The sequence below is a fragment of the Euwallacea similis genome, chromosome 10 (genome assembly GCF_039881205.1).
Source record: "Euwallacea similis isolate ESF13 chromosome 10, ESF131.1, whole genome shotgun sequence".
Lineage (NCBI taxonomy): Eukaryota > Metazoa > Arthropoda > Insecta > Coleoptera > Curculionidae > Euwallacea > Euwallacea similis.
Genome location: NC_089618.1, coordinates 3,008,113 through 3,033,748, shown reverse-complemented (window position 1 = coordinate 3,033,748; position 25,636 = coordinate 3,008,113). Strand labels below are relative to the sequence as shown.

At 38.4% G+C, this 25,636-nt stretch overlaps 5 protein-coding genes across 6 annotated transcripts; 4 read left to right on the top strand and 1 right to left on the bottom strand.

The window, feature by feature from the left end:
* The first annotated feature begins 822 nt into the window (after positions 1–822).
* Positions 823–4,925, top strand: mRpS31 (mitochondrial ribosomal protein S31). The gene is made up of 6 exons (XM_066393945.1): positions 823–949; positions 998–1,293; positions 1,345–1,474; positions 1,528–1,695; positions 4,344–4,561; positions 4,612–4,925. Exons 1-6 carry the CDS (start codon positions 924–926, stop codon positions 4,881–4,883), a joined length of 1,110 nt encoding a protein of 369 aa, XP_066250042.1. The 5' UTR covers positions 823–923; the 3' UTR covers positions 4,884–4,925.
* On the top strand, positions 2,271–4,239 carry hook (hook microtubule tethering protein). Its single transcript, XM_066393939.1, has one exon. The coding sequence runs from the start codon at positions 2,341–2,343 to the stop codon at positions 4,177–4,179; it is 1,839 nt and encodes a 612-aa protein (XP_066250036.1). The 5' UTR covers positions 2,271–2,340; the 3' UTR covers positions 4,180–4,239.
* A 255-nt stretch (positions 4,926–5,180) lies between the features above and the next one.
* On the top strand, positions 5,181–8,641 carry LOC136411392 (uncharacterized). Its single transcript, XM_066393940.1, has 4 exons — positions 5,181–5,831; positions 6,386–6,536; positions 6,590–6,912; positions 6,962–8,641. The coding sequence occupies exons 1-4, from the start codon at positions 5,333–5,335 to the stop codon at positions 7,615–7,617; spliced, it is 1,629 nt and encodes a 542-aa protein (XP_066250037.1). The 5' UTR covers positions 5,181–5,332; the 3' UTR covers positions 7,618–8,641.
* Positions 8,642–8,886: 245 nt separating this feature from the next.
* On the bottom strand, positions 8,887–11,090 carry Mtpbeta (mitochondrial trifunctional protein beta subunit). The gene is made up of 2 exons (XM_066393952.1): positions 10,616–11,090; positions 8,887–10,232 (listed from the first exon to the last, which is right to left on the bottom strand). The coding sequence occupies exons 1-2, from the start codon at positions 10,913–10,915 to the stop codon at positions 9,120–9,122; spliced, it is 1,413 nt and encodes a 470-aa protein (XP_066250049.1). The 5' UTR covers positions 10,916–11,090; the 3' UTR covers positions 8,887–9,119.
* A 9,228-nt stretch (positions 11,091–20,318) lies between these two features.
* LOC136411534 (protein lin-32-like) lies at positions 20,319–21,355 on the top strand. 2 transcript variants are annotated; one of them, XM_066394140.1, is made up of 3 exons: positions 20,319–20,759; positions 20,813–20,975; positions 21,028–21,355. In XM_066394140.1, exons 1-3 carry the CDS (start codon positions 20,543–20,545, stop codon positions 21,161–21,163), a joined length of 516 nt encoding a protein of 171 aa, XP_066250237.1. In that variant the 5' UTR covers positions 20,319–20,542; the 3' UTR covers positions 21,164–21,355. The 2 variants fall into 2 exon arrangements, with proteins under 2 accessions (XP_066250237.1, XP_066250235.1); XM_066394138.1 differs by having other exon boundaries at positions 20,319–20,785; positions 20,839–20,975.
* The last annotated feature ends 4,281 nt before the right edge of the window (positions 21,356–25,636 follow it).

The window sequence follows — 25,636 nt, the reverse complement described above, 5'->3', positions numbered from 1 at the left end:
ATGGGGTTAAATTGAATTTTGATATATAAGTTCGTTCTGGTTAGATCGTTAAAAGTTAGTTCCTACCTTTAAATGAGCAAGTGACTACCGGCATAGATAATTTTTTACTTTATGAACCCATAATTTTATATAAAACACAAAGAATCTAAACCCTTTAGGGCTCATTTGATTTCTGTTAGTTCAGGTGCGTCAACACTGAATCCTGATAAAAACATCAATGAAAAGGGGAGCTTCCAGTCAAGTGGGAAGAAAATAGTTGAAACTGCCATCTGAAGCCATTATGGCTACCAAAAATGTTCAATTCTATATTAAAATTTTGGGAGTGGAATACCACGTATCGTAGGACTTAAAATGAGCGCAAATGCTGATAAAACAGAATATTTACCTTTAATAATATGTAAAAGAATATCAGCACTTAATTTCTAATCAAAACACTAATAATATCACGATAAAGCAATAAAAACAAATAAAGAAGCCTGTGATTACGTTAATGGTAGAAACGGAGTCTCGCGTAGGATAAAGAAACAAATGACTATCGACAACTGCTCATAGGGATTCGCGGATTAAAAAGTAGAAGTCAATAAAAGAAATTAACCTTTCTTGATACCTATAGGAAAGGTGGTAAAACGTGGATTATTATTATTCAATTAAGAGGACTATTTTTGGCTCCCGCCTTTTGGAATTCAAATTGAAACCTTGATTTAACTAGGAAATAAAAAATTTCTACCGCGCTATTGAATTTGAAGCCCGAAAGAGGGCGCCAACGTACGAAGTACCATGATTTTTGCTCTTTAATGTTCCATAGGATAGACAAAGATAAATGCACTCGTGGATGCGCTGTAAAAATTACCTTTCTAACATTTCTAACCTCAATTTTTTAACCAAATTTCTGGGGAAAATAAACCCCTTAAAAATTACCCTAAATGAACATGTCTCAGGCAATTTTAAGGTATTTCCACCCTTAAGCACTCCTCAGGCACTAAACTTGCCATTACAGAAAGCTTCCTGCACAGCCCCCTTGGGTTTCTCTGCTGATGCAAAGGTCAGTGTCTACGTCCCTACTGCGCCAAAAGACCACTAAAGACCCTGTAGATACAAGCAGCAGCAGCTCAGACAGCGATGACAATACTAATGAAGCCCCCAAAATCCAATCTGAGGCAATAACTAAGCTTAATGCTTTACTGCAGCAAATGACCTCAGACAATTACAGTAAGAGCATTCAGCTGGCCCAGCCAACAAATAAGAGGGCGCAAGGGCGAGAGGAGAAGAAATCTGTAACAAAACAGAGTGTTGGTATAGTGCTTGAAAAACTCAAAAATATTTTTTATTAATTGATATATTTAGAAAAGCAAGTAGTAAATGCTGTCAAAGGAGTGGCAGAGTCTCTTGGGGGAGACAGAAAACAAACAGAGTCAGAGCTATTAATGAAGCTGCTTAATCCTGTGGAAAGCTCAGAAAAAGGAACTAGTTTAAGGTAGATAGTCCTTGATTGTTGAATTGAAGCTTAAAAGTTTTTGGGTGTTTCAGTGAAGTTTTGAAGGGAATGAAAATAGAGAGGAAGGTAAAACCTCAACAATCTAAAGCTGAGCAGATTAGAAGTGTTTTGAAGAGATTTGGAAGGCCAATAACCAACTTGGAAAGGCCTGTGGGGCAGAGGAGACCTAAACAGCCCAGTGTCATAGTACCAAAACAAGTGTGAGTATTTTTGATAATTAGAAAGAGAATAGATCGATAGAAAAGTTCACCTCTGTGTCTAATCCCAAGTAGTAGTTCTCTTCTAGACTATGCATATTCCACATTGAACATATTAAAACCCTAATTGTAGACTAGCAATAATACACATACTTGCCACTAGGTAATTAATGCCATAATTAGTTCTGTAAAACTGCACTTGAAAAAGTTTATTTTCTAATTGTTCTTTGAGGAACGTGTATCCCTCTTAAGCAACTATTTGGTATCCACCATATTATCCAGCAATCTGTAGCTATAACCTGAAACTAACTGCAGGATATTTTAATAATGTTTGCACAGTCTGGCAACACTAATTTATCAAGTCCCCTTTCTATGTTATTTCAATAATGTTCCTTGTTTCACTATCCAACATATTCCGTCCTTTTTGAAAAGCTTATTATAAACAAGGACGAAGCTACTTTTATCCAGACTAATAGCGACACCATTGATATTTGTTTTTTGACAATTATTTCACCTAACCTAAAATTCAAATGTCAATCAAATGCTTTTATCTTTTTATTATCGCTTTTTCCCTTTCACAAAAAAAAGCACTTTAAAATAAAATAATTAAGCATTTCCCCTTTAAAAATCCCTAATATTTCACCCCAGATGAATCCTACTGAAGATATGTGTAAAAGCCTGGTCAAGTGGCTCCAAAAATTGGCCCCAAATCGAAGCAAAAACATATCAGAAATCTGTGATGGTGTAGCAATTCTGGAGGCTCTATTGCAAATTGATGCGAATTATTTTGGGAAATTAGAGCCAAAAATCAAGAAAGATGCTGGAACAAACTGGAGATTAAGAGTGAGCAACTTGAAAAAAATTGTAGAGGCTGTTACTGAGTACTACCAGGACATGCTTACTCTGCAAGTGCTGGAAAGTGGTAAACCTGACGTCACGCGCATTGGCGAGAACAATGATCAAGTACAACTAGCAAAGTTGCTGAGACTTGTATTAGGATGTGCGATAAACTGTGAGAAAAAACAAGAATATATAACACTAATGATGGAAATGGAAGAAGCTGTTCAACAGAATATTATGCAGGCAATACAGCAGCTGGAAGAAATCACTGGAGGACAAGGCAGAACTGGCTTAAGTCTCCTTATCCTAGACAGTGATGCCAGAATGGCAAAATTAGTCACTGATTTAGAGGCTGCAAATGAATCTCGAGATGCTTTAACATTACTAAACCAAACCCTGGAGCAACAAGTGCAAATCCTGCAAGACGAAAGACGAACCCTTGAGCAACAGCTTGAAGACATGCATCACAAAGAAATCAAAGGTCCTGATCAAAGAAAGCAAATGGAGCAGCTGAAAGAAGAACTTTTCAAAGCTGAAGTCATGAGGGATGACTTTAAAGCAAAGTTACTTGAACAAGAAAGGCAAATGTTGATATATCAAGATAAGATTGGAGAGTTGCAGATAGCTGCAAGTGATTCAGCAAGACTCAAAGATGAAGTTGATGCTTTAGCTGAATCTGCAGGCAAAGTAAATGACTTGGAACAAACAATAGCATCATATAAAAAACGGTTGGAAAATTACCAAGATTTGAAGAAGCAGGTCCAAAAGCTTGAAGAGAAAAACATGGAATATTTGCAGAAAAACATGGAAATGGAAGAGGAGCTAAACAAAAACAGCAGCTGGAGGAACCAATGTGAAACCTACAGACTTCAAATTGCAGAGCTTCAACAAAAGCTTGACGAAGAAGCTCAGAGGGCTGATAAATCACAGTTCACTCTGGAAAACTTGGAATCAAAACTGACAGCTTTACAGGCAGAAAGAGATCGCCTACTACTGGAAAGAGACACTTTGAGAGAGGAAAATGAGGACCTTAAATTGGGCCATGTCAAAGTACCAGAGTCAGGAGCTGCAGTCTCCCAAGAGCTGACCCCGGCTGAGCTAAAAGAGCGCCTGCGTTTCTTAGAGCGTGAAAACAAGACTCTGCACTTGACCCAACAAGAACTGGAATCTAAACAATCAGCTTTAGACCAGGCTTTAAGTCGCACTGAGAAGCTACAGCAGCAAAACCGTGTATTAAATCAAACAAATCTGAAACTTGAGGCGCAACTTGAAGAATTACGCAGTGGGGTTTCTGGGGAATCCTCAGGAGCTACAATAAAAAGACTTCAAGATGCTTTAACTGCAAAAGAACATGAGTTACAAGTAGCCCAAACAAAGTACCAAAGGAACCTAGAGAAAGCTAGGGAAGTGGCAGCTCAAATAGAAAATGCTGAGAGTGCCAGGGCACGTGGGGGCAGCATGGGAGCTTTAGAAGAGAGACTAATAACGGCTGCTTTTTATAAGCTAGGCGGATTATTGCAGCGTGATGCGGCAGATGAGAGATTGGCAGTTTTGGGGACGCAGGGACAATCATTTTTGGCGCGTCAACGACAGCCTACTCCAAGAAAACCTCAAACCAGATTTAATCCTCCTCAAAGACCCAAATAATTATTGGAGTTACAAAAGCGTTTGCCAGTATTTATTCGCCTTAAGTATTTTATGTTGTTGGTATATTTTAAGCATTTATATTGTTGTATGTTAAATTAATATACATATATTATATTTATGCACTTAAAATGACCTTGTTGGTTTGGTTATTATTGAATTTGCAGCCAACCTGAGCCTGCGGAGCTGTTTTTTGGGGAATCTTTAGGAATTTTCAATGATTCTGAAGAACTTAAAGAGAGTCCTCAATTACCCACCTGGCAAAAGCTTCATGAGAAGGAACTGAAACTTGCAGTTACCCATCCACCTTCCAATTATTTCCAGGAGATGATTCTCTGGACGGAACAAGGGAAATTCTGGCAATTCCCTATTGATAATGAATTTGGTAAATTAGTTCTTCCAGGATCAAATGCTAAATTACAAACAAATTTATAGGTCTGAAAGAGGAGAGCAAAGTTTACTTCACTGAGCATGTGTTTCTAGAGGAGCACCTGGAGCCTTGGTGTCCTCCTAGAGGACCAATAAGGCACTTTATGGAGTTGGTCTGTGTTGGCTTGTCAAAGAATAGCCATTTAACCATTCAGGCCAAAAAGGAGCATATAGAGTGGTTTAGAAATTATTTTAAGGATAAGAAGGAGCTGCTGCAGGAAGTGGGGGCTTTGACTGATGGTGACGTAAAGGCGCTGAGTACTGATGTTGAAAAATAGCAAATTGTTTATGGTTAATAAAAATAACGTACCTTGCATGTAAATTATTTTATTTTTGAATCTGAATGCAAAGTAGTGGTGTAGGTGATAAATATTGAATTTATACAGTGTTTGCTATTCTTCAAGATAAGAAGAAATTAGAAATAAATTTTAGATAAAATGAGTACTCTCATGTCGTCAGTTTGTGATTTGTTTTGACACCATTCAATATATCATGTTTTCTTAAGCAAGGCGGATATAATTGACCGCCATTTAAGTTTTATTTGAGGTTATGTATGTTTTATATTTGGCCTTTTTTCGTACTTTAAGTGGTAATTTTTATCTTTTTTAATAATTCTTTGCGTTTAAATTAATGTTCTCTCTTAAATTTCTGAGCCAGGATTTCAGTTATTTCGTCAATTCTTCAGAGCTTGCAAAAATCCCAACGATTACAACCAGACCCAGACATAATGGGTTCAAAACAAAACGGACCCCACTGCCCCACCGGCTTGGAAGAATTTACCTTCCTTGACAAAGAACAATTAGAGAAAGACCTAATTTGTAACATATGCAACCGTTACTTGAATGTGATCCCTATAATATTCAGTGAGAACCTGGGCAGCATTTGTGGTCGATGCAGCTCTAGTGTAGGTATAAAAGCTATCCAAAGGCAGCAATCCTATGAGCAACTGGTAAAACATCTCACTTTTCCTTGTGCAAACAAAGTTTTTGGCTGCACTGAAGTAGTGAAATTTGACTGTGTGGTGACACATGAAAAAGACTGCAGGTACCAATGCATGAGCTGCCCCTTGTCTTATAAACATCTATTTCCTGAGAAGAATTGCAACTGGAGAGGAAACTCAAAGCTTCTTCTTGAGCACTTAAAGGTACATCATGAAGAGTTTTTGGATCCACCTCAGTTTGAATGGCCTGAAAAAGGGAAGAATAAGATATTTTTTACCTATGTTGGTGAGTTTTTTTTGTTACAGTTTTTGGCAGTTTATTGCAATGTGCTTATTCAGCCAATATAAGTATTGACAATTTATGAGTTTATTTGGGAAGTGGTCTCTCAAATTGTTTTACATATGTAGAACCCATTTTACATAAATGATTTTGCCCTGATTAAATTCATGATGGAATTGGCCATATTATTTACGGATTAGGGTGTTTTTTGGTAAATTAAAGGATATCAGCCTATAAAACAATACCAAGTTTTGATGTCATGAGGAAAATGTGTTTATTGTTTTACTAAGTTTCAGTCACAGTTTTGGGTTTTGAATGTGTTTTTTATCTTTTATTTATAAGCAAAAAGTGATTTGAAATAAAATAGATCTTTCTCAAATAATATATGTATAATTATTTATTGATAAACAGCAGTTGATGGAACTGACAATAAACCAAAAATTTCACATCCCAGTTCATAGTCGTCTAGGTCAGCTTAAAATCAACACTTCATGATGAAATTCATAAATTAATTCACAAATTAATACATGAAGAAATTGTTAGTGTAATACTGACTTTAGGCAATCAAGTCATCACTATTGCCATCAAGCATGAGCGAAAAGGCCGCTTTTCAAGTCTTCTAATGATAAGTGGAACTGACTTGGAAAGCCAGTGCTTTAGATACCAGTTAGAGCTCTCAAATGAAGACAAAAACAGTTCAATTTTATTAAGGTGTGTTTATTTCACAAACCTAAAAAAAATGTTTACTAAAAAACAATTCTTAGGCGCAGTCGTCTGGAACCCCTGTCGGAGTTTGTAGACTTCCTCAATCGTCCAGAAAAGACGTTAGAAGTAGATATAGATCAAATGAGCGAAATGCTGCAAAATCCCCGAAAAGTTTTCGCCAAATTTGGCATAGTAAAAAAGTCCAAGAAAGAAATAATACAAATTATGGGTGTACAAGAGGCAGATAGCTTAATGGTGGGTAATTCAAACATTAAAACTGGCAAAGAAAAAAACACACACCCTGATGAAGAGATGTTGTCTGAGCTGGAGTGTCCAGTTTGCAGTGAGTTTATGGTGCCCCCTATATATATTTGTCCCACAGGTGCGTTTTAGTTTAAGCATATGATTTAATTTTACAAGTAATGTTTTAGGTCACAGCGTTTGCAGCGTGTGCAAAATCAAAGTGAACATCTGCCCTTCATGCCGCTCCATATTCGGCAACGGTCGGAATTTCACTTTAGAAAAACTTACTCTAAAGGTGAAATATCCTTGCCGCAACAGGGACATTGGCTGCGGTTTCGTCTCTACATCGGAGAATATCAAAAATCACGAGAAAATATGTGATTTAGCCGAAAACCCCTGTATTTTAAAGTGCGGCTGGAAGGGGCTCACTCCAGCTCTGCACAACCATTTCCTGGAAAAGCACAAAACGCAGCTTTTGGAGAACAACGTCCCTTTCCCAAGAGATATGAGACAAGACAGAAACACTGGATATTATTTCCTCTACGTCATGGGCGAGTTGTTTTGTTTGTCATTCAAGAGTGGCGGCAAATTTGGAGTGCGATTAAACATGCAGCAAGTGGGCTATTTGGAGTCGCAGCCCAAACACAAATACACTATTCAGTTCTTCCTCAATTCTCAAGCGTCCTGTCCTAGCATTAGTCTAACAGGTTTTTGTCAGAATTGGAATGAGAATTTGATAGATTTGGGGAGTAATAGCATCACGGTGCCGGCGGAATTATTGCTCAAATATTGTATTTATCAGGGTTCCTTCTTTTACATGAAAGTGAACATTATGAAAGTATGACTTGTTTTATTGTATTTGACGTAACACAGAAGATGAATCAAAGACAGAAAATGGGCTGTAATTGTTGGTAGGCGCGGTCTTTTTGACGTTACTTAAATGTATGTCCTGTCTATTGGTTGTCCTAAGAGCCTACGGTAAAGTGGTATTATCGCCTACATTTGCGAGCTAAAAGTATGCCCCACACGTATGCGGTAAAAAGTATGTTTCTAATTCGGGTTATGGCTATTTTAGTACACCGCTGAATGTTCATTAATGAACTACATTACCGTACTGCTGCAATGTTAAAATTACTAAATACTTTATATTTTATTATTTTTAAATTTGTATAATAATTTTTCCACCCGGATGAAGAAAATATAAAATATACGTTGAATAAGGTAATTGACATACTTGTGCTTTGCCAACTGGTCGCTTCGCGTCTCTTTTGCAATCTTTGATTTGTGCACCAATGTGCTGTCTTATGAATATTTAATCTTAATATTCTAATATCGTACGTATCTCAATACCAAGGTTTGCCATTTCATTTTACATGCGGTAAAAATTTTTGCCGTCCATGTGCGGTAAAGTGTTACTTTCAGTTCATAAGCGTTGCGATGGTCTATTTTTCGTGGGCTCGCATGAAAAGTGTATCGTTAGGTGAATGACTTAAAACTATTTGACACAAAAAACCGTGAAAGCTACGAACGTGGAAAATAGGCTTTAATTTACAGTTTCATACTCTTTTTCAAATCATTTTTTGTTCCTTAAATGTAAGTTTTCTTTAGCTGAGATTGTAAATTCACGTAACTTATTGTTATCTGTTATTTTTATGAACTTTCTTATGTTACGTGAATGTACAATTATAGCTTTATTGATATTCTTTTTAAGTATTTCTGTTGCATCACACGATGGCCAATTAATGTTATTTTATTAATGTTAATGGCTGGTTACCATCCAATTTGAAGATGAATCACCCTGTATATGTAGTTTATAGTTGCATTTTAATAAGGTAACATGAATGTAAAATAAACGAGATACAGTGCCATTCTGGTTATTTTTCCCTTTTCATAAATTATGTAGATATTTTCACAAAATACTTTGCGTATCTACTATCGTTTCAAAATACATTTTGCGTTCAATATTTTTTTGGCATCACAGTTACAACAAAACATTCAATTTCAAGAGTGATAGGCATATTTTAAAAATGTAGGAAAATATACCTGTTTGAACAGATACGTCCGAGGGAAATCTCGGGGGAACATCATAAACCGCAAGAAAAACAACTAACGCTACAAACGAATAACAATATATTTCTCAGCACAATCCTATAAAAAAACTAGAAACAGGGTCAATAAGACACTTCGGCACTCCCTTATTCTTAGTTATACTTATTTAAATTTCTATTTAAAAATACCTTTGCTTAGTACAAACAAAAATAACTTAATAAAATAACTAATAGTTTATCTCCTAAAATAGAATAAAAATAATTATAAAAAATAACCGTAATAATAATCTTGCAGCATTCAGTTAGGATGGGCATCGGGATGCCTCTCCAAAATCATGGCTACTCCTTGGCCTCCTGCTGCACAAGCGGCAACGAGGCCGAACTGACCGTCTTCTCTGACGAGCCTATTAGCCGTATGCATGGCCAGCCTCACTCCGGTGGCAGCAAAAGGATGACCAATAGACAAGGACCCTCCCCAGAGGTTAAACTTGTTGAGTGGTGGGGCCCCTACTTTGGAGCTTCTCTTCATGTACCTCTGCGCAAACCACTCGCTATCCATTGCTTTGAAATTGGCTAGAATTTGCCCGGCAAAAGCTTCATGGAACTCAAAAACGTCGATGTCTTGCATGGTCAGTCCGGCCTTGTCCAGTAGTTGTGGAGTGCCATATGCAGGGCCCAACAATAGCTGATCAATGGGGTCTTGAGAGACATACAGGAAGTTTCGCAAATAGGCTTTGGGCTTTAACCCTAAAGCTTTGGCTTTGGCTTCAGTGGTGATAATGCAAGCGGAAGCTCCATCAGTAAGAAAAGAAGCATTAGCAGCTGTTACAGTCCCATGGGGTCTGATAAAAGCAGGCTTTAGTTTGGCCAATTGTTCAGGTGTGGACACTCGAATTCCATTGTCTTTGGTAACCTCCTTATCACTACCAGGCACTTGTACTGGAATCAAATCAGTAAAATATCCCTTCTCCTGAGCCTGCTTTGCCATCGTATGCGATCTTAAAGCGAATTCATCCTGTTCCGTGCGGGAAGCGCCGAAAGCGGCAGCTAATCGATCAGCCGAATGCCCCATAGTCTCTCCCGAAGAAAACTCAGCCACAGCTGGCAAATCTGGCACGAAAAAGTTAGGCCTAATACTGGCCAGCAAACCGAGCTTTTGTTGTACTGTTTTGGCCTTGTTGGCTTTCAGCATCAGGCTACGCATCTTCCTGTTGTGTCTTATGGGAATGTCAGACATAAATTCAACTCCTCCGGCCACAATTAGGTCGTAGACTCCGCTGTTTATCAGTCCCACACCAGTGCACATCGCAATGTTCGAGGAAATGCAGGCCATGGTGACTGTGTGTGCTGGAGTTTTGTCGTTGTAACCCGCGCATAACGCTGCTTCCCTGGCGATGTTGGATGTCTTTACCTTGAGGGGATAAGTGCATTAGTAAAGTCTCAAAGGATGCTTTGGTAATGAGAAAAGTGAACACTTATTGAGACAAAAAGACCATGGTTTGAGCACTACATTGCATAAAACTTTTTTTATATCTTCTATGATAACCAAATTCTCCACTTTTACAATGAAAACTGAACAAACACCCACAGACCCTGCGGTAGATGATTTTCTCTGTCCCAATTTGAAAAAAACTGATTCTTTGCCATTATTGACCACTACAAGGTGTCCACCTGATTACTTATGAAAAATTTCATAAGTAATCATACTCTTGGGGCAGTACTGATATTTCTCTGCTTCTTAAGTTTTTGGAGGAACTTCTAAGCAACCATATGTGTTGACTATAATATACTTACCTCTTGAATAACAGTCCCATACACAACATAATCAACCATATCCTTGGGAATGCCCGTTTTCTGTAAAATCCCCCTTAGTGCCACTTTGGCCAAATCATGGGGCATTAAGTTATTATAGTCGGTACCTGACAGAAGGAAGGGTGTCCTCACTCCATCCACCAAGACAATGTTCTGTCCAATAGGCTTAAGCGTCTTCTTTTCATTGAGCTGTGTTCCCAGCGAAAAAGTCCTCAGAGAATTAAGTTGGAGGAGGTTTTTGGTTAGAGATAGAGTCATTTTTTTGTGGGGTAAGTAGGCCATGATTATATAGTGGATGGTGAGAACTACACTAAAGTGAACTGTGAATGGACTAAAACCGAAAAATAAACCGAACGAAAATAAATCTAATGGACCCTGCACTACCGTTGGACTCTGACCTGGTGGACTTTGCCCGTGTTGAGTTGAAAAACTTAGAAACCAAAAAAATTATACTTAATGACTGAAGAACGCCCTGTAGAGCCGGCAGATTGGACCAATCCTGGACGCGTTTGTGACGTAAATCAGCTGTTTCATAAAATGTAGATGTTATAAACTGTTTCGCCATCTACGTGTGAGTGTCTGTAATGAGATAATTGAGAAATGAGAGTTTAATCTGCATTTCAAGTGGGATAGTAGATTCGAAGGTTTAATCACAGATGGCACTGGCTCTGAAAGTAACTTATGGAGTTGTTTTATAAAGGCAATTCAGGTTCGATTTCCACCCGATGAGAAACATTTTTTTATAAAATCAATTTCTTTAGACACAAACTGCTTTAACGTTCAATCATCATACTTTCAAGTGTCTCAAAAGAGAAGCCCCGACTTTTTTCGGTCAGACATAACAACCAATTTAAACACATAAACATCATTATCCGACGAAACTTCTAAAAACAACATTTCGGTGTCTCAATTAAAACGTCCAATTAACGGTACATCATTGGTAAACCACCACATGGAGATTTAAAAAATCGTTAAATGCTCTTGGATGGTTAAAACCCGCACCTGCATATCTCTTATCCGAATCCCATCGTTAAAACACAAGTATTTTGGCCAAAGCATCTCTCGTAATACGATTAAGTGAAAGGCCCACCAACGGTTTACACTTGAGTTACAAAGTTTCATATGGTCATTAATATATTGAATTATTCCGCGAACGCTTTGAATGGGCAAACGCAGAAGTACCCATGACCATGACAAATCACATCCTTTACCATTCATGATTTTCACACCTATATTCAGAAATAGAAACATTGTGGACTGCTCTAGAAGGAAAAATATATTTTTTAATGACCCCAATTTGACGACAGTTACTCATCTGATCTCCTCAAATGGTTGCTAGATCATCTTATTGCCCGATTCTGTAAAAAAATCTGATGGTTACAAATCTGGAGAGCGTGCCGACCGTTAGAATTTTTTTTTGTGCGAGAAATGATCGTTGTTTTGGTTTTCTGGGTTTGTCTCCAAATGGATATAAAACGAGGTGTTACATCGTATTAAATGGCGTTATATAAATGTTTGATGTTACGGCTGTTTTATAGGACCATAATAAATGATTCGTCTAGGAAATTGGTTTACGGTAGTGCGAAATGCAGTTTTTCGTTTTCATTGTCACTACAAGGAAACCTGCGATTGTGTCCGACAATAAATAACACAGTAATTATTATACAAACACCGCGATTGCTCTCTTTAGTTTCTAATGGTCAGTTAAACGGCAATTAAACGCTATTTATCGTTGACCACGGCCAAGAACTCTCTTTGGATATTATTTATGTTTACAGCAAAACAAATTACATCCAGGTCTTAAAACAAGCAGAGGTGTCGCTGCATCTCTACGCGAGGAGCGATAACTGGGCCCATAAATAAGTTTAAACCCATGTTGGTACCACTCCGGGATCTATAGCAAGAAAGATCTGCAACTTTAGTTTAGGTATGTCGAGTGGCACTCACAGCGGTACCGAAACGGTCATTTTGAAGTAAATCCGCAAACACTACCACCACGTACGGGGTACCAAACCCATTACCTTTCCAAACACTTTCTTAATGAAGTGCAAAACATCTGTGCGCGGATTAGGGACGAGAATAGAGCTGCACAATTTGCTCTCGAAATGGAATCGCATGAATGACACTCGAGGTGGTGTATTGTTAAATTTACGGTACCCTCGCGGTGGTTCTGTGTGTGAGGCACCTGCATGTGCACAGAGCTGACATGTAACTGTGCTTAGGAGAAACGCGCTGAATATATATTATTATCATTGATATGACAGGCGAAAACGCTTAATGACATACCCGCACCTATATCAACAAGTGCTAAATACCCAAAGGAATTTTTTAGATTTCTATAGATAATCGCGGTACCACTCATAAGCCACCAACGCAACTGCGTTTTCGCCGGGGAAAACGAAAACGTTAAAACCTGCACGTGTAATGGTCGTTTTAACGATTGAATCTGAAAGGAGATCAAAAAAACATTCGGGTACCGGTACCCGATTTTTTATTGCTTCTCGTCACATAAATAAAGTGAAATGCGATAGTTTTTAAGCCCAGGTTTTAACGACTCAAATAAATTTCCCGTCATGCGTTTGAATAATTGAGACGTCCCCTGTCAAGGCATGCCAAACACCCTATATACCGGGTGGCTCTTCTTGAGCACTCTCATCCTTTTAGCCGGATACCAACCACCACATTTACCCCCTGTACAAACAATAAACTCAGAATAACGATGAACTCATTAAACCAATGACTTAAGAGCATAAAACTTTATGAATCTTATAAACAACATTTTATTGCCTCCTTTTTTTGATTTTATCTCTTCATCTTCCATTAGCGCATTGTCATCAATACGACGTCTGGTTAAGAGCTGGTGCTTAGGGGGTGGGTACCCGTAATTCATTTCCGTTAATAAAGCGGCGTTGCTTTCGCCTGAGTAAACCCACTCATTCCCGAATTAAAACGTAACGGTACCACTTCGAAATTAACGACGACGATAAAAAACGGGCGATATTTCATTAAAAGAAATTCTCTTCGAGGCCAATTCAAACCATAAAGATCGACCCCGTATGTTGGCATTTATTGCCAAATATGGGAATATATAGGTCTATATTTGTCAAAAACTGATATTCTCATGAACAGGCCAATAGCCAGCCGGCATTAGTACGGATAACGGATTGAGAATACATGTTTGCAATGTGTTAACGGCGTGTGTTCCTCGGAAAGAGCGCCGATGCAGTAAACACTCGAAGCGTGCAACCCCCTAATTCGGATGGGTAATTATTAGGTGAAAACCACCCCTCTGTGAAGGTCGCCATGGCTAATTTGACTCTTTTTGGCGTGCGCCTATATCGTTATATGAACTAGAGCAACATATGGTTCCTATATCTGAGAATAAAGGTTCAGAGGGTTGGAGCTAAAAAGCAAATTTACGTCAACAGTCAACGTCAACAGCGTCAAAAATTGTTTGACATTCAACATTCAATTTTCCGCGCTTTAATTTAACAACATTAAGGCAAATCCAGTGTTTGACTCCTAGTGGGGAAAGTATCGAAAAATTAAATGATTAGAGAAGCAGTTTCTTGACACCACGTTGACAACTTTTATAAAAAAAGAAGATTTTGCTCTCTAAACAATGGAAAAAAAAAACAAATGAATGTTATCGATCATGGAAAAACGTCCGCCATATTGAAAATGTCAAACTTTAAGCCTCCCGAAATTTTGCGCACTAAATCATACCAGCAACGACCCAAATTTAAGGAAATTTTGAACTCTAAAAGGCAAAAATGAAATCAGTTGCCACAGAAGAGGTTATTAATACCACAAAACCTAACAAAAATTAAAGTTTTTTTTAACAGCAGTGACATCAATTTTCTCATTAAAACTCCAATTATATCGTCCAATCATCAAACCTCGTTTTAAATCATTAGAAAACTGTTAAACCTACATAAAAAGTCACTTATTAAGGGAAGTCATTGAAACCACTAATTTGTTAGGGTAGGGGGGCGTTTGCGCTTTCACGTCTGAATGGCTTGTTATTGAATTTGTCAAAAATTGCAACGTTGTAATAATGATTTTGCATGTTCTCTTTTCGCGGACACAGAGATTCGGCCGTTTTAAGAAAGTGCTCCAAGTACCCATTTATTTTGGGTACCTACGTCGTTTACATCGCTCTCCTGCAGCGACTACCAGCTAACGAAGCTAAAGCTCCCATAACTTCAACCCCATTGTAAAATAGCAATCATCCTTTTGTTTTCTTTTCGACCGTTTTACGTCATCAATTACCCTGGGTGGTGACGTATTATTACCGAACACATCAAACACCATATGGCGGGGGTATCATCGGAGGCAAGGGGCTGATAAACAAAAGGAACAGTTGTTATTAGTCAGTAACAGTTAATTAGTATGGAAAACGGATCTGAAAAGCCAACTGGTGGGCGATCTAGTTTTTCAAATTACTAAATCTGATGTGGCTAAATCGGGTTAACTGGAAGGCCCTTAGCCTGATTATATGGCTCTGATGGGTGTCTCAACCCTGTAAGATTGCTCGGTGGTACCCCGCTGCTCTTGAAATGACCTGCACCATTAGAGAAACCTATAAATATTTTACTGCCAGCACAGAGCGCGCCTCTTTATCTCAAATTAGTTACTAGAGTACTGTAGGCTTTGGCATTTTAAAGGGTACTAACGCCGCGAGTCGTTTTCGGTGTTAGCGAGATAAGTTTTAATTGAGATATCCAATTAGGCGATCTTATTATGGTGCCCATTCTAAGCAGGATCATGATTTTTTCGCAAATTAAGGGACGTTGATCTCGCCGCTATTCTTGCGCGTGCTCCCTCTTACGGAATGTGCCAAAGCAATATGGGATTTGATTTCGAAATGGCAGCCAATTTGTCGGTATAATTGGCGATTAATTCCGACAAAAATCGCAAGAATTCGGATACATCAAGTTCATGGTACTGGTAATGGATTCAAATCAAAATATTTTCAAGAACAGGCTTTCTTAATGAATTCATTAGCATAACACTCGAGTTTCGGCGATCGCCGTTTATTGCCGCTGACACTTAATTCTTAGGGTTCACCAAAAAAAATGGAAGAGAAATTAATGGAAAAAGCAAAGTATCGACACGGGAGGCGTTCGAGTCCCCCATTAAAATCACCTGTTAGAGCCCGTTACTATTTTATAATCCATAAATTTTGGCTCCCATGACAAGACGCAATTAGTTACGCGATGGTACCACTTTTTACAGTCAATATAAAATCGATATCTAATGGGTAATAAATGGGCAACTTACTATATACTCGCGTAAAAAAGGCGACTTGTCGACACGCCACCTAGCGGGAGGTGGTACAAGTCGTTTTGTTTTTGTGACAGATGGGGAACCGCTTCTGTTATTTATTATTTATTGGTTAAAAATTGTTAATAAGTTTAATCAATATAGACGGACGCGTCTAGCGTGCCATATGACATCGGGTGCATTAAGAATTATCGCTGGTTTCAAGTACCATCGCCAGTAACCATCAGGAAGTGGAACTATCTCAATTATGGTACTCTCCTGGGTACAATATATTAGTTACGGGCATGACAAAGTAGATTCAGAAATGCGCGTGGTACCGGTGTCGTGTATTTCTTTCATCTTGTCCGAGGCTAAAGTGATAAATGAGAATTTCCCCAAATAATTAAAATTAACTTCTCCAAACGAAACATCCTGTATATTACCGAATTTTCCATGTTGTGACATTTCAACATTTTTTCCAACTAAATATTTCTCAGATTGTATAATTTTATATGCCCCAGTGAGGGATGTTTTTAGGGGGATGCCTCAACGAGGGGGGGCTGGGATTTTTTCATCTAAATTACCCTGTATCCTATTGAATTTTACAAGTCAATGGTGCACAACTTGGCCCTTTCGCGTTAGTTTTACGGGGTACGGGGTACCCACATTGAACTCTCCGAGACTTATCATCAAATTTTTTTTTTCGCCTATTGATAGAAAAAGTTATCTTTTAGTAACACAAAACAGCCTGTAAAATGTCACTTTTAATGCCTTGGCTGGAAAGTAAGTTTTTACTACCTAAAAGGTTTTCAATCACTGTAAATTTAATAGGTTGCCTGCGACAGGATACGTGAAAAATCCAAATGTAAGAAATACAAAAGAATCAAATGAAAAAAGCTTTTAATCGGTACCAGTCGAAAAAAAAATTCCCGTTTGACTCGCGAAAACACAAATCTGAGGCCTTAGCTTACTTTTGCCTCGTCCTTGATTCGTCAATAGCCCTACAACTAAATTTACTCCTTTTTGGCCCTGTACCATTGTTTTTTCAAATTCGATAATCGTATACCACATATGCCAATAGACCTTCATAGAAGAAATCAATACCATAAACGACTTTGTTCAACAGTTATAACGTTTTTCACTGGTTGCACTAAGGTGGTGTGCGGATACCTTCAGGACGATCCTCGACTAAGCAGGATTATTTTTTAACCCAAAGATAATTAGTTCAAGTTAGCTCAGGTTGGTTCGGGACAGTTTATGCTAGTACAGGTTTCACAGCATATCCTGCTGGTTTGTTCTCAATGGGAAGTGGAGCAGGAGAGAGTGAGAGTGAGTGCAGTGAGATTCGAGCGTGAAACAAAAGAGAGAGAAATCATGAAGTGTGAGATGAGGTGGGTGGTGTTCAAACAGATGGTGGAGGAAATTATGTGAAGGAAGGCCATAGGGGAAAAGAGAAGATAAGTGAGTGTTGTGCGTCTAAGTAATGCCGACAAAGCACTTCTGGGGTCAGGGAGAAGAGAGAGGTGGGTGGGTGGGTGGGGTTACACCAATTCTCACACTACCCAACTAGTACTACCGGTATATCTACGGAAGACACCAAACGGTTGGGTGTCTTTTGAAGATTTCCATCTTCTCCAGCAAAAAAGCGTTAGTTTAAGTTAGGCTATTCTATAGGACCCGGTGAGGATGTCACCGTAGCGGTCGCGAACCATTCTGAGCCCCAATTTCGCCACTATGCAAAGAGAAACCGTATTGGCATTTTTGCTGAATTGATTTGTCTTACATAAAAACATATCCTAGCGGGGAACCGTTATCGGGTACCCACACATATTACCGCCAAGAGGTGCATAAATACAATTAACCAAAGAAGTTCAAAGTAATACTAGAACATACATTATCATTTCCACGTAGATAAAATCAGTTTTTCGTTATGTAAATGAGGAATAGGTATTATTATTAAATAGTGGCCGTTTCCAGTTATGCGGCTTTGTAGGTGTTCGGCACAGGCCATAGAGGTACATTAAGCTGAATAAATCAAATCCGTAATCTTGATATATGCATATCATTTGCAGAAAAGAGCTGTTTCCTCGCGTGATTGGCGTTTGGTACCCATCGCAACTCTGCGGTTGTCACGCGTGCATTTACGTCCAAATCTCACTTTGAACAATTAATTATCAATTATAATGGCTCTCATAATACTCAAAATTTATGTGATACATCTACAATAAACATGAGAATGATAATAAGCCGGCTACTATTAGTAAATTCAGGAATGTCACCGTAATTTATAATATTAACTCGCCAGTGGAACTATTTGTAAGGCTGTTATCAAAGTGTTACTGAATGACTATTGCTTATTTATTTTAATATCGACTATCATTTTGAGTTATCGCTCATTATTAATGGAAGAGATCCAGCTGTTTTATGAAGTCCTGCAAAGCTTCAGTGTTCATTAAGGATTTAAGGAATACTAACTTCCTTTCAATTAAATAATTATTTATTGAGATATAAAGTTGCGCATGTTAGATGACGTCATCATTCGTCCAAAACCCCCCGGCAAGACCATCTTGACCTAACCTAATAGTTGGTTGCCCAACGATCTAGGACTTGATGTAGCATTATTCTTGACAATTTTTCTCTTATATCTTATGTGCGCCGACACATCACGTATCTCTGACGGCGAAATGGTGGCCCGAAGATGGCGGCATTCCCTTCAAAAAATATGACCAATTTTATTGGAATTGTCCGCTACGTCCACTTGTTCTACGACATTGCGCTTGTCGGCTGGCAAACTTTAGGTTATACATCATCGAGCATGCTCATGTTAACTTTTTAACTTCTTTTATTATCCAGAGGACCATTAACCACGTAGTACCAGCCTGTGGCACCATAAAACCGATTCTCCTTAGTGGCCGATGGTTCCAACACGGAAGTTCATTTTACGATTCAATCTTAATTGTTTCAAATTAATAGATCCTCAGAGGTAAAAGTAGAATTATGGCGCATCAAGCTTTAGATGGTTTTTGATCGGTTTCGAAGTCACAATAGGAAACAGACATACTTGGGAGGTAGATAAGACGCAGACGGGCATTCTCGGATAAATAAAAGAAGCGCAACTATTGTATTTACTCGGCAATTTGCAGGCGGTTAACAGGTAATTCAGCGAGCCTACATGGAGATTTCGAATAGTTTTACCTAAACCTAATGCGGAATCCGGTTTTAGATGAACGCGCGGAAAAATAAATATTTTAAGTGGAAAATTGAGGCCTTAATGGAGGCGGCATGCGCGGAATTGTACCTCACAAAGCGTGGGAAAATTCGGAAAAAATCGTAACGGCCACGGCGCTCACCCGATTTAAGCTCCAGCAAGCTTCCTCATTAAGCCCACTAATTAGACCATTTATTTATCTTTATTTATCATCTACTTAATGACCCCAATTTGTTTGTTGTCTCCATTATGAGCTTGGAAATTAAGTCGTTCCAATACTCCAGGTTCTGTAAAGTAGGTACCACACTTTGGTACCACACAGATAAATTAATTGGTACCATCACGATCGTCAACACGCGCTATTAGGCGCTAATTGTAAAAATAAACGTTTGTTCACAGATGCCGCAGAAGTGCTCATTCGTTCGGCAAACAGGCCCGTCCTTTGGCGGTACCTGAGACCGCTCTTTTGTTTTCTCTTTTTTATGACACTTGCCGATTGGTGGCGCGACGTCAGCCTAATTCAACACCGGTCAATCACGTCTATTTTTGATTCCTTTCTGGAATCGTTTCATTGTTTGAATAAAGACGCGCGCGCGCGCGCGAAGGCGTCGAGGTGATATCGCGCGAATGGGTTCCTGCACCTGTTCATGGGTCTTGTGCCACGGTGCGTTGAAAACGGTCGAATCTAATTTCATATGTGAATATAATGATCCTTTAATTATTGTTATATTGAGGCGACAGGTGGAGGTGCAAATGCACTGAGAATCATTAGTACAGTTTTATCTTAGAAACATAATTTCGAAAGGATCATTCAGGTGTCTATTATCTGATTCGAGAGAGCTTTGAGTTTCACGATATTTTGGTACCTTTCATGACGTTAGTGGCCTCAGCTTAACGATTTGTCTAAACTGTTTAATATTTGTCTTCGGTTCAAGTTACATCATGTTACTTTAGATTTTACACGAACCATTAATGAGGAAGCACTGAAGTCTTTTCGAAAGTGATGCCTCAACGTATGATTTTTATGAATTTTTTCATCATTCTATTGAATCTCTTTCTGAATTTTCCGAAAAAATTTACACAAGGACTTATCTGTTTTTTTTTAAGTTTTTCTTCTGAACCACGTAAAGAACATTCTGGCATATTTATAGGAATCAAACGGTACCATATTGTGGTGTTAAAAAATATACTTTTCATGAATGGGCTATTCTAGTCACCACTAAGCCTGTCCTCAACCGCCAACATTTCCTCGAATCCACCCCTGCGGGGTAAAATACCGCATGGCATGCGATGGCACGCGACCAAGAGGCAGGTCAGTCCCATCCCTTCCCATAGTTTTATTTCCGCATGGGTCATCGCACGATCTACTTGAACTCTTTTTGTTTCGTTTCGCCGTGGTACTGATGTGAGAGGAAAAATGCAAGTGAAGTGAAACCATGGACATTCTGCGCTCCCGCTATCACTCCGGATCAACCGGCGACAACCATCATCAAGAGGCGTTAATCTACTTCAGCGACCAATGTTCTGAAGCTTCGATCTACAACTACCAACACCAGCCAGGATTTATCAAAGTGGACGATGCGATCAGCGAATTCTACGAGAGCAACACTCATGACTCTTTCATGTCTGGGTCTTCCTTCAAGTCCAGTTATGGTGAGGGCTGCAGTGGTGATGGTGATGTGAGTAATCATTATCATGTTTCTTAGGGAATATAAACTTTTTCGCCTTGAAGAGGGAGGGAGATGAGGAGAAGAGCGACAAAAGGAGGAAGAGGAGAAAAAAGTCTAGTAAGGAGCGTCCGGCCTCGCCCTCTGTGATGAAGAGGAGGAGGCTGGCTGCCAATGCGAGAGAACGAAGGAGAATGAACGGGTAAGTGCATCTTTCAAATCTTTGGTCCACAATAGCGAAAAATCCTTTGCAGCCTCAATGAGGCCTTTGACAGGCTGCGCAAAGTGATTCCCAGTTTGGATGAGGAGCAGAAATTGAGCAAATTCGAGACTCTGCAGATGGCTCAGTCATACATTGCGGCCTTGAAAGAACTTTTAAACTTTAGATGATAGGGAAAGTGTTTTAAATTTAGATTTCTAGTCCGAATTCCAAATACAAGTAGGTTGTGTGTAAATGAGGCAGGTACAAATGCTCGTCACTGGTTTATCTCTAGCGACAGACATCAAATTGCGGCGTTATTATTTATTTATGTAAAAATGTGATTTATTATTTTTTTTTTGTAAATAAAACGAGAATTGAAACTATTTTCGTCGTTTCTCTGTCAGAGGCGCAGCTGCATGCATGACGTACTCACATGATTAACATGAGACTAATCTTGGATCGCAGTTGTTACAAATGCATTATTTATACTGTAAAAATGTAAATGCTGCCCTAATTATGCTAATCGACCCTTAATTATTACGCCCTATGAGGAAACATCTGCCACCGGTTGATTCTCTTGCTTCGGACATTCCTTTGGCACGTGCCTATAAAACATCCGTATGAAAGAGCTTTTTTTGCCCTGCATATGGTAATTTATCCGATACCGAAGCAAAACAGTGCACAAATCAATACAAAACAATAAAAAGTAGACATTCTTGAAATTATTAGAAAAAAAAGCAGGTTTAAACACGTCGCATGCAAGAATATTAGCTCCTCCACAAACAAGATCGAAACAAGCCATGAAAGATCGAAACTGGCACAAATTTAAAAAAATAATAAAAAAACACCTCAAAATACCCTTTTTGGTAACAAAAGTCGTAGTGGGGATGAAACAAGCAGTAACATGAGTAGGACGAATATGACCAAAAAGAACCTTCCCCTGTTTTATACCCTGCCAGAAAGATAACAAGCACAACAAAATTGTAAGATAAAAAGGCTAAACATGGACGAATATGCCTCACGCAGAATCCAACACCAAAAACCTGACTGAATATGTACCCGTTTGAACTGAAGTCAAATCAAAATGCGGGATAAAACATTACAAGAAATCGAAGAATACGACGAAGAGATATACGAAAACCCATTAAAAAAACAAAAATTTTTCAATGGAAAAACTCCTTAGTGGTACCCCTTCCGGGTACCCTTGTCTAGTGCTATACTTTCACATATTATTTTTGACCGTTGGTAAATGACAGATGTCCTCATATGGCGATGAAGACTGCGATTAGATTTTATTTTCCGATATTTTTTAACTGGGGTGGTACCCGGCAGAGGGGAACCATCGCTCCTTTCCGGGGTGAATACTAATCTCGAATCTGAAGAATGGCATCACTCGAGGCCTATTGAATCGCATAATTACCATGCTAATGAGCGTACTCTTGAGGTTCCTAATATGTAAATGGTGCTTCGGAAAGTACTGTTAACTAGACATTGTTAATTGCACGGTGTTATTATATTAGGCGATATATGGGGCGTATTCGCCTAGATCCGAACCTGATTTCACTCCTATCTATAAATTACACTGTTGAAATCTCCGGTACTCGAGTGGTACCCGCGCAGAGACAAGTCAATAAGGAACTGAGACAAATTTGACTGAATAGATTAAGATTCAAATCGCCTTTTCAGATAGAGCAAAGCAATAGTATCCCGTGCTCTAACATGTTTGAAAAAGCTCTTAATGGTGGTACCAGAAGTAACTTTATATGGCAATTAGACGTCGCTTAAGGTCTTGCCTCTTCATTTTTTATTTCGCTTTAATTGTCCTATGTGATTGGAATAAACCATTTCAAGTCGAGATGGCGCGTACGCTAAAGCTTTCGTCGAGTACTATCGGTACCACCGCGCATACTAAGCTAGTTTTTAAGGCTTTTAGGAAATATTTTGATAATTAGCGGAGCAATTTAACCGCTGGGTGAGGCTCTATATGGGGCACATTCCTCCAACAGCTGCCTTCACTGATAGATAATAGTGGTACCATCAAATTTATTGGTATTGGACATTAAATTATATAAGTATCATAAAAACATAGTGGATGTTCGGGTAGTAAACTCATAAAATTCAATGAAAACCTTTCGGTCGAACAGACAATGTTCTACAATGCAAATAGATTTACGGTAGTACCCATTTTTGCTCGTCGTACCCTTAAAAGAATTCAATCAAGTGCCAGATGTAAATGTATCTCAAACAACTGAGGCTCACTTGTGTGAGTACTCGAGAATGCCGGACAGTAAGTGGTTCTAATTTAACGACCAATGGAATTTGTTTAAGTCGTACCGTAGGTACTCTTCGTTTGATGGGAACTGTTCGATTCATTGCGCATATTGTTGGATTTTTGCCATTAAGAGTGGTAAATTAAGATGTCGATTATTTCGACTAAAAGTTTTCAGTTTATTGAAAGGGATACCGTTAGGTACTACCTAGATAATTGTCAATTTTTGACAAGTCATTTAGGATGGAGCCAGAGATTTGATTAATTATCTTTGTAGCTCACGTAGGGGAAATACGGCAGGTATGTAGATACAACTTTGTCTTGACTATACTACATTACCTTGACTTAACGAGGATCACATTACCTGTCTTAGCGGTTTATTAAACCTGGTATCAGCTTCATTTTCGGGTACGGTTCAACTAAAAATCTTGACTAGTACTATCGGTCAAGACATTATCTCGTTGAATAATACCATCTTGATCTTAAGCTACCACCTTCGTTTTTAAAAAAGAGTGGTATCAGACTCGTTACTAAGGAACCACATAATATACGTCATAACGTTTGAGGGATATGGTACCATCTCGTTTTGACGGTAGTTTAAACCAAAATTTAAAAAAATGAAATTTGCCATATTTCATTTTTTTTTATGAATGAAATATAAATATGTAAGTGATACCAGAATCAAAATTACGTGACCATTTGTCTAAATAAATTTAATCTACGGATACATAAAATTGCATTTTTTGAGTCTATTATAAGAACATGACACGACCTCGATATGATGACATCACTTTCATTTGGCCGCACCACCTATGGCACGATACAGTATGACAATGAAATAACATGGTTTTAAGTGATTTCACGTTTTATACGTGGTACTAGAAGTAAGAATAAAAAACCGAATATTTCTCTTGTACTTTAACGAAACTTAAACGTACTTCCTTACATATTACTTAAATGAGAGATATGGTACCACACCGGCTTGACGGAACGACTGTAGTTTAATTTGATTCTAGTAGACTAGATTTTGATTATTGTCTGGATAAATGTAGAAATTACGGTGGTACCAGAATCATAATCACACGACAAAAACACCCTTCTGAGTGCCACGTTAATTTGGAGGCGTTCAGACTTGCTTTAATGAAGCAATTGTCATAAATGGAAAACTAACTTAACATCGTGGCATCACTTTAACTTGGCAGTACCACTTGACTGTTTGGTATTACTAAAACCTAACATGATTTTAACACTTTAAAAGCAATACCAGCCTGATTAAAGAACTATCGAACTTGTGTTTAAAGTGTCATCTCTTATTGACACACGATTGCGTCTTAATGACATCACTTTGACTCGGCAGACCACCTTGATTACTTAGTACAACTCTGCTTACAAGGTACCACCCTGTTTGCTCAAACATGATTGTTGAGGTTATATTTACTGTTGCTTAAGTACTCTATGTATTTTAATTTAATTACAAAACAGCTAAGTTATTAAAAGGTGGTACCAGAAGCGTAATTAAAAAATTTCAGTATTTACCTTTAAGAACTCGTAAAAATTGTCATTTAAAGATACTACCGTAACAGACTTACTTATAGCAGATCCTTCTTGACAGATATAGCGCTATTCTAAATTTTCAAATGTGATACCATCTTGAGAAACACATTTTAACTGTCACCCGCTTGCTTATGAGATATCAACCTCATATTCTCAAAATCATGTTAAATCCGTGCCAAAATTTATTTGCCATTCACATACCTATTGGGATTAAAGAAAAGTCGCTAATTATGGAGATAGGAGAAAGTTTCTGGTTTTACTCAATCTTAACTGAAATTCAGGTACCATCTAGATCTCATAGTACCGGAAAACTTTGCCATTTAATTTTGAAATTTCGCATGAAACAAATAGATAAATTACAGCGGACCGAAGACCTGAATTGGGGACTAAATCGTTCTGTTTAAATGTGACATACGCGGCCCCACCTTTGTCTAGAGATACCTCTTTGAAGTGAACTTTTATTAATATGGTAATTACCTGGATCTGAAGGTATTACATTTGCCTGATGGTATTAGAGAGTTAGAAAATTAACGATATTAACTACAGTCGCAAAAACTTGCCATGCTGACCCACATATTCAAAGTGGTACCACCTGAACTCGAGGATGTGACCTGATATGTTTTTATTTATGGACTAAATCTTGATAAATAAGTTAGCACCTCTGGTGGTACCATCTTAACGGGTTGGTACCAGGTTGACCTGGCGAAACCACCCTGACCTAACGGTACCGTCTTATTATAACCTTGGTTTTTTTAGGCATAATTGAGTTTGACTCATTCGAGGATGGTATCATTCCGAACGCTCATTATTCTTGACAAGTGCGAGAAACATATGACCG

Coding starts and splice junctions, on each gene's coding strand:
- LOC136411534 (XM_066394140.1), top strand. CDS start 20,543: ATGGACATTCTGCGCTCCCGCTATCACTCCGGATCAACCGGCGACAAC. Junction 20,760..20,812: donor TTCCTTCAAGTCCAGTTATG/GTGAGGGCTGCA, acceptor CATGTTTCTTAG/GGAATATAAACTTTTTCGCC. Junction 20,976..21,027: donor GAACGAAGGAGAATGAACGG/GTAAGTGCATCT, acceptor AATCCTTTGCAG/CCTCAATGAGGCCTTTGACA.
- LOC136411392 (XM_066393940.1), top strand. CDS start 5,333: ATGGGTTCAAAACAAAACGGACCCCACTGCCCCACCGGCTTGGAAGAA. Junction 6,537..6,589: donor AACAGTTCAATTTTATTAAG/GTGTGTTTATTT, acceptor AACAATTCTTAG/GCGCAGTCGTCTGGAACCCC. Junction 6,913..6,961: donor TATATATATTTGTCCCACAG/GTGCGTTTTAGT, acceptor GTAATGTTTTAG/GTCACAGCGTTTGCAGCGTG.
- mRpS31 (XM_066393945.1), top strand. CDS start 924: ATGAACATGTCTCAGGCAATTTTAAG. Junction 1,696..4,343: donor GTCATAGTACCAAAACAAGT/GTGAGTATTTTT, acceptor TTGAATTTGCAG/CCAACCTGAGCCTGCGGAGC. Junction 4,562..4,611: donor CCCTATTGATAATGAATTTG/GTAAATTAGTTC, acceptor ACAAATTTATAG/GTCTGAAAGAGGAGAGCAAA.
- hook (XM_066393939.1), top strand. CDS start 2,341: ATGAATCCTACTGAAGATATGTGTAAAAGCCTGGTCAAGTGGCTCCAA.
- Mtpbeta (XM_066393952.1), bottom strand. CDS start 10,915: ATGGCCTACTTACCCCACAAAAAAATGACTCTATCTCTAACCAAAAAC. Junction 10,233..10,615: donor ATGGGACTGTTATTCAAGAG/GTAAGTATATTA, acceptor TATCCCCTCAAG/GTAAAGACATCCAACATCGC.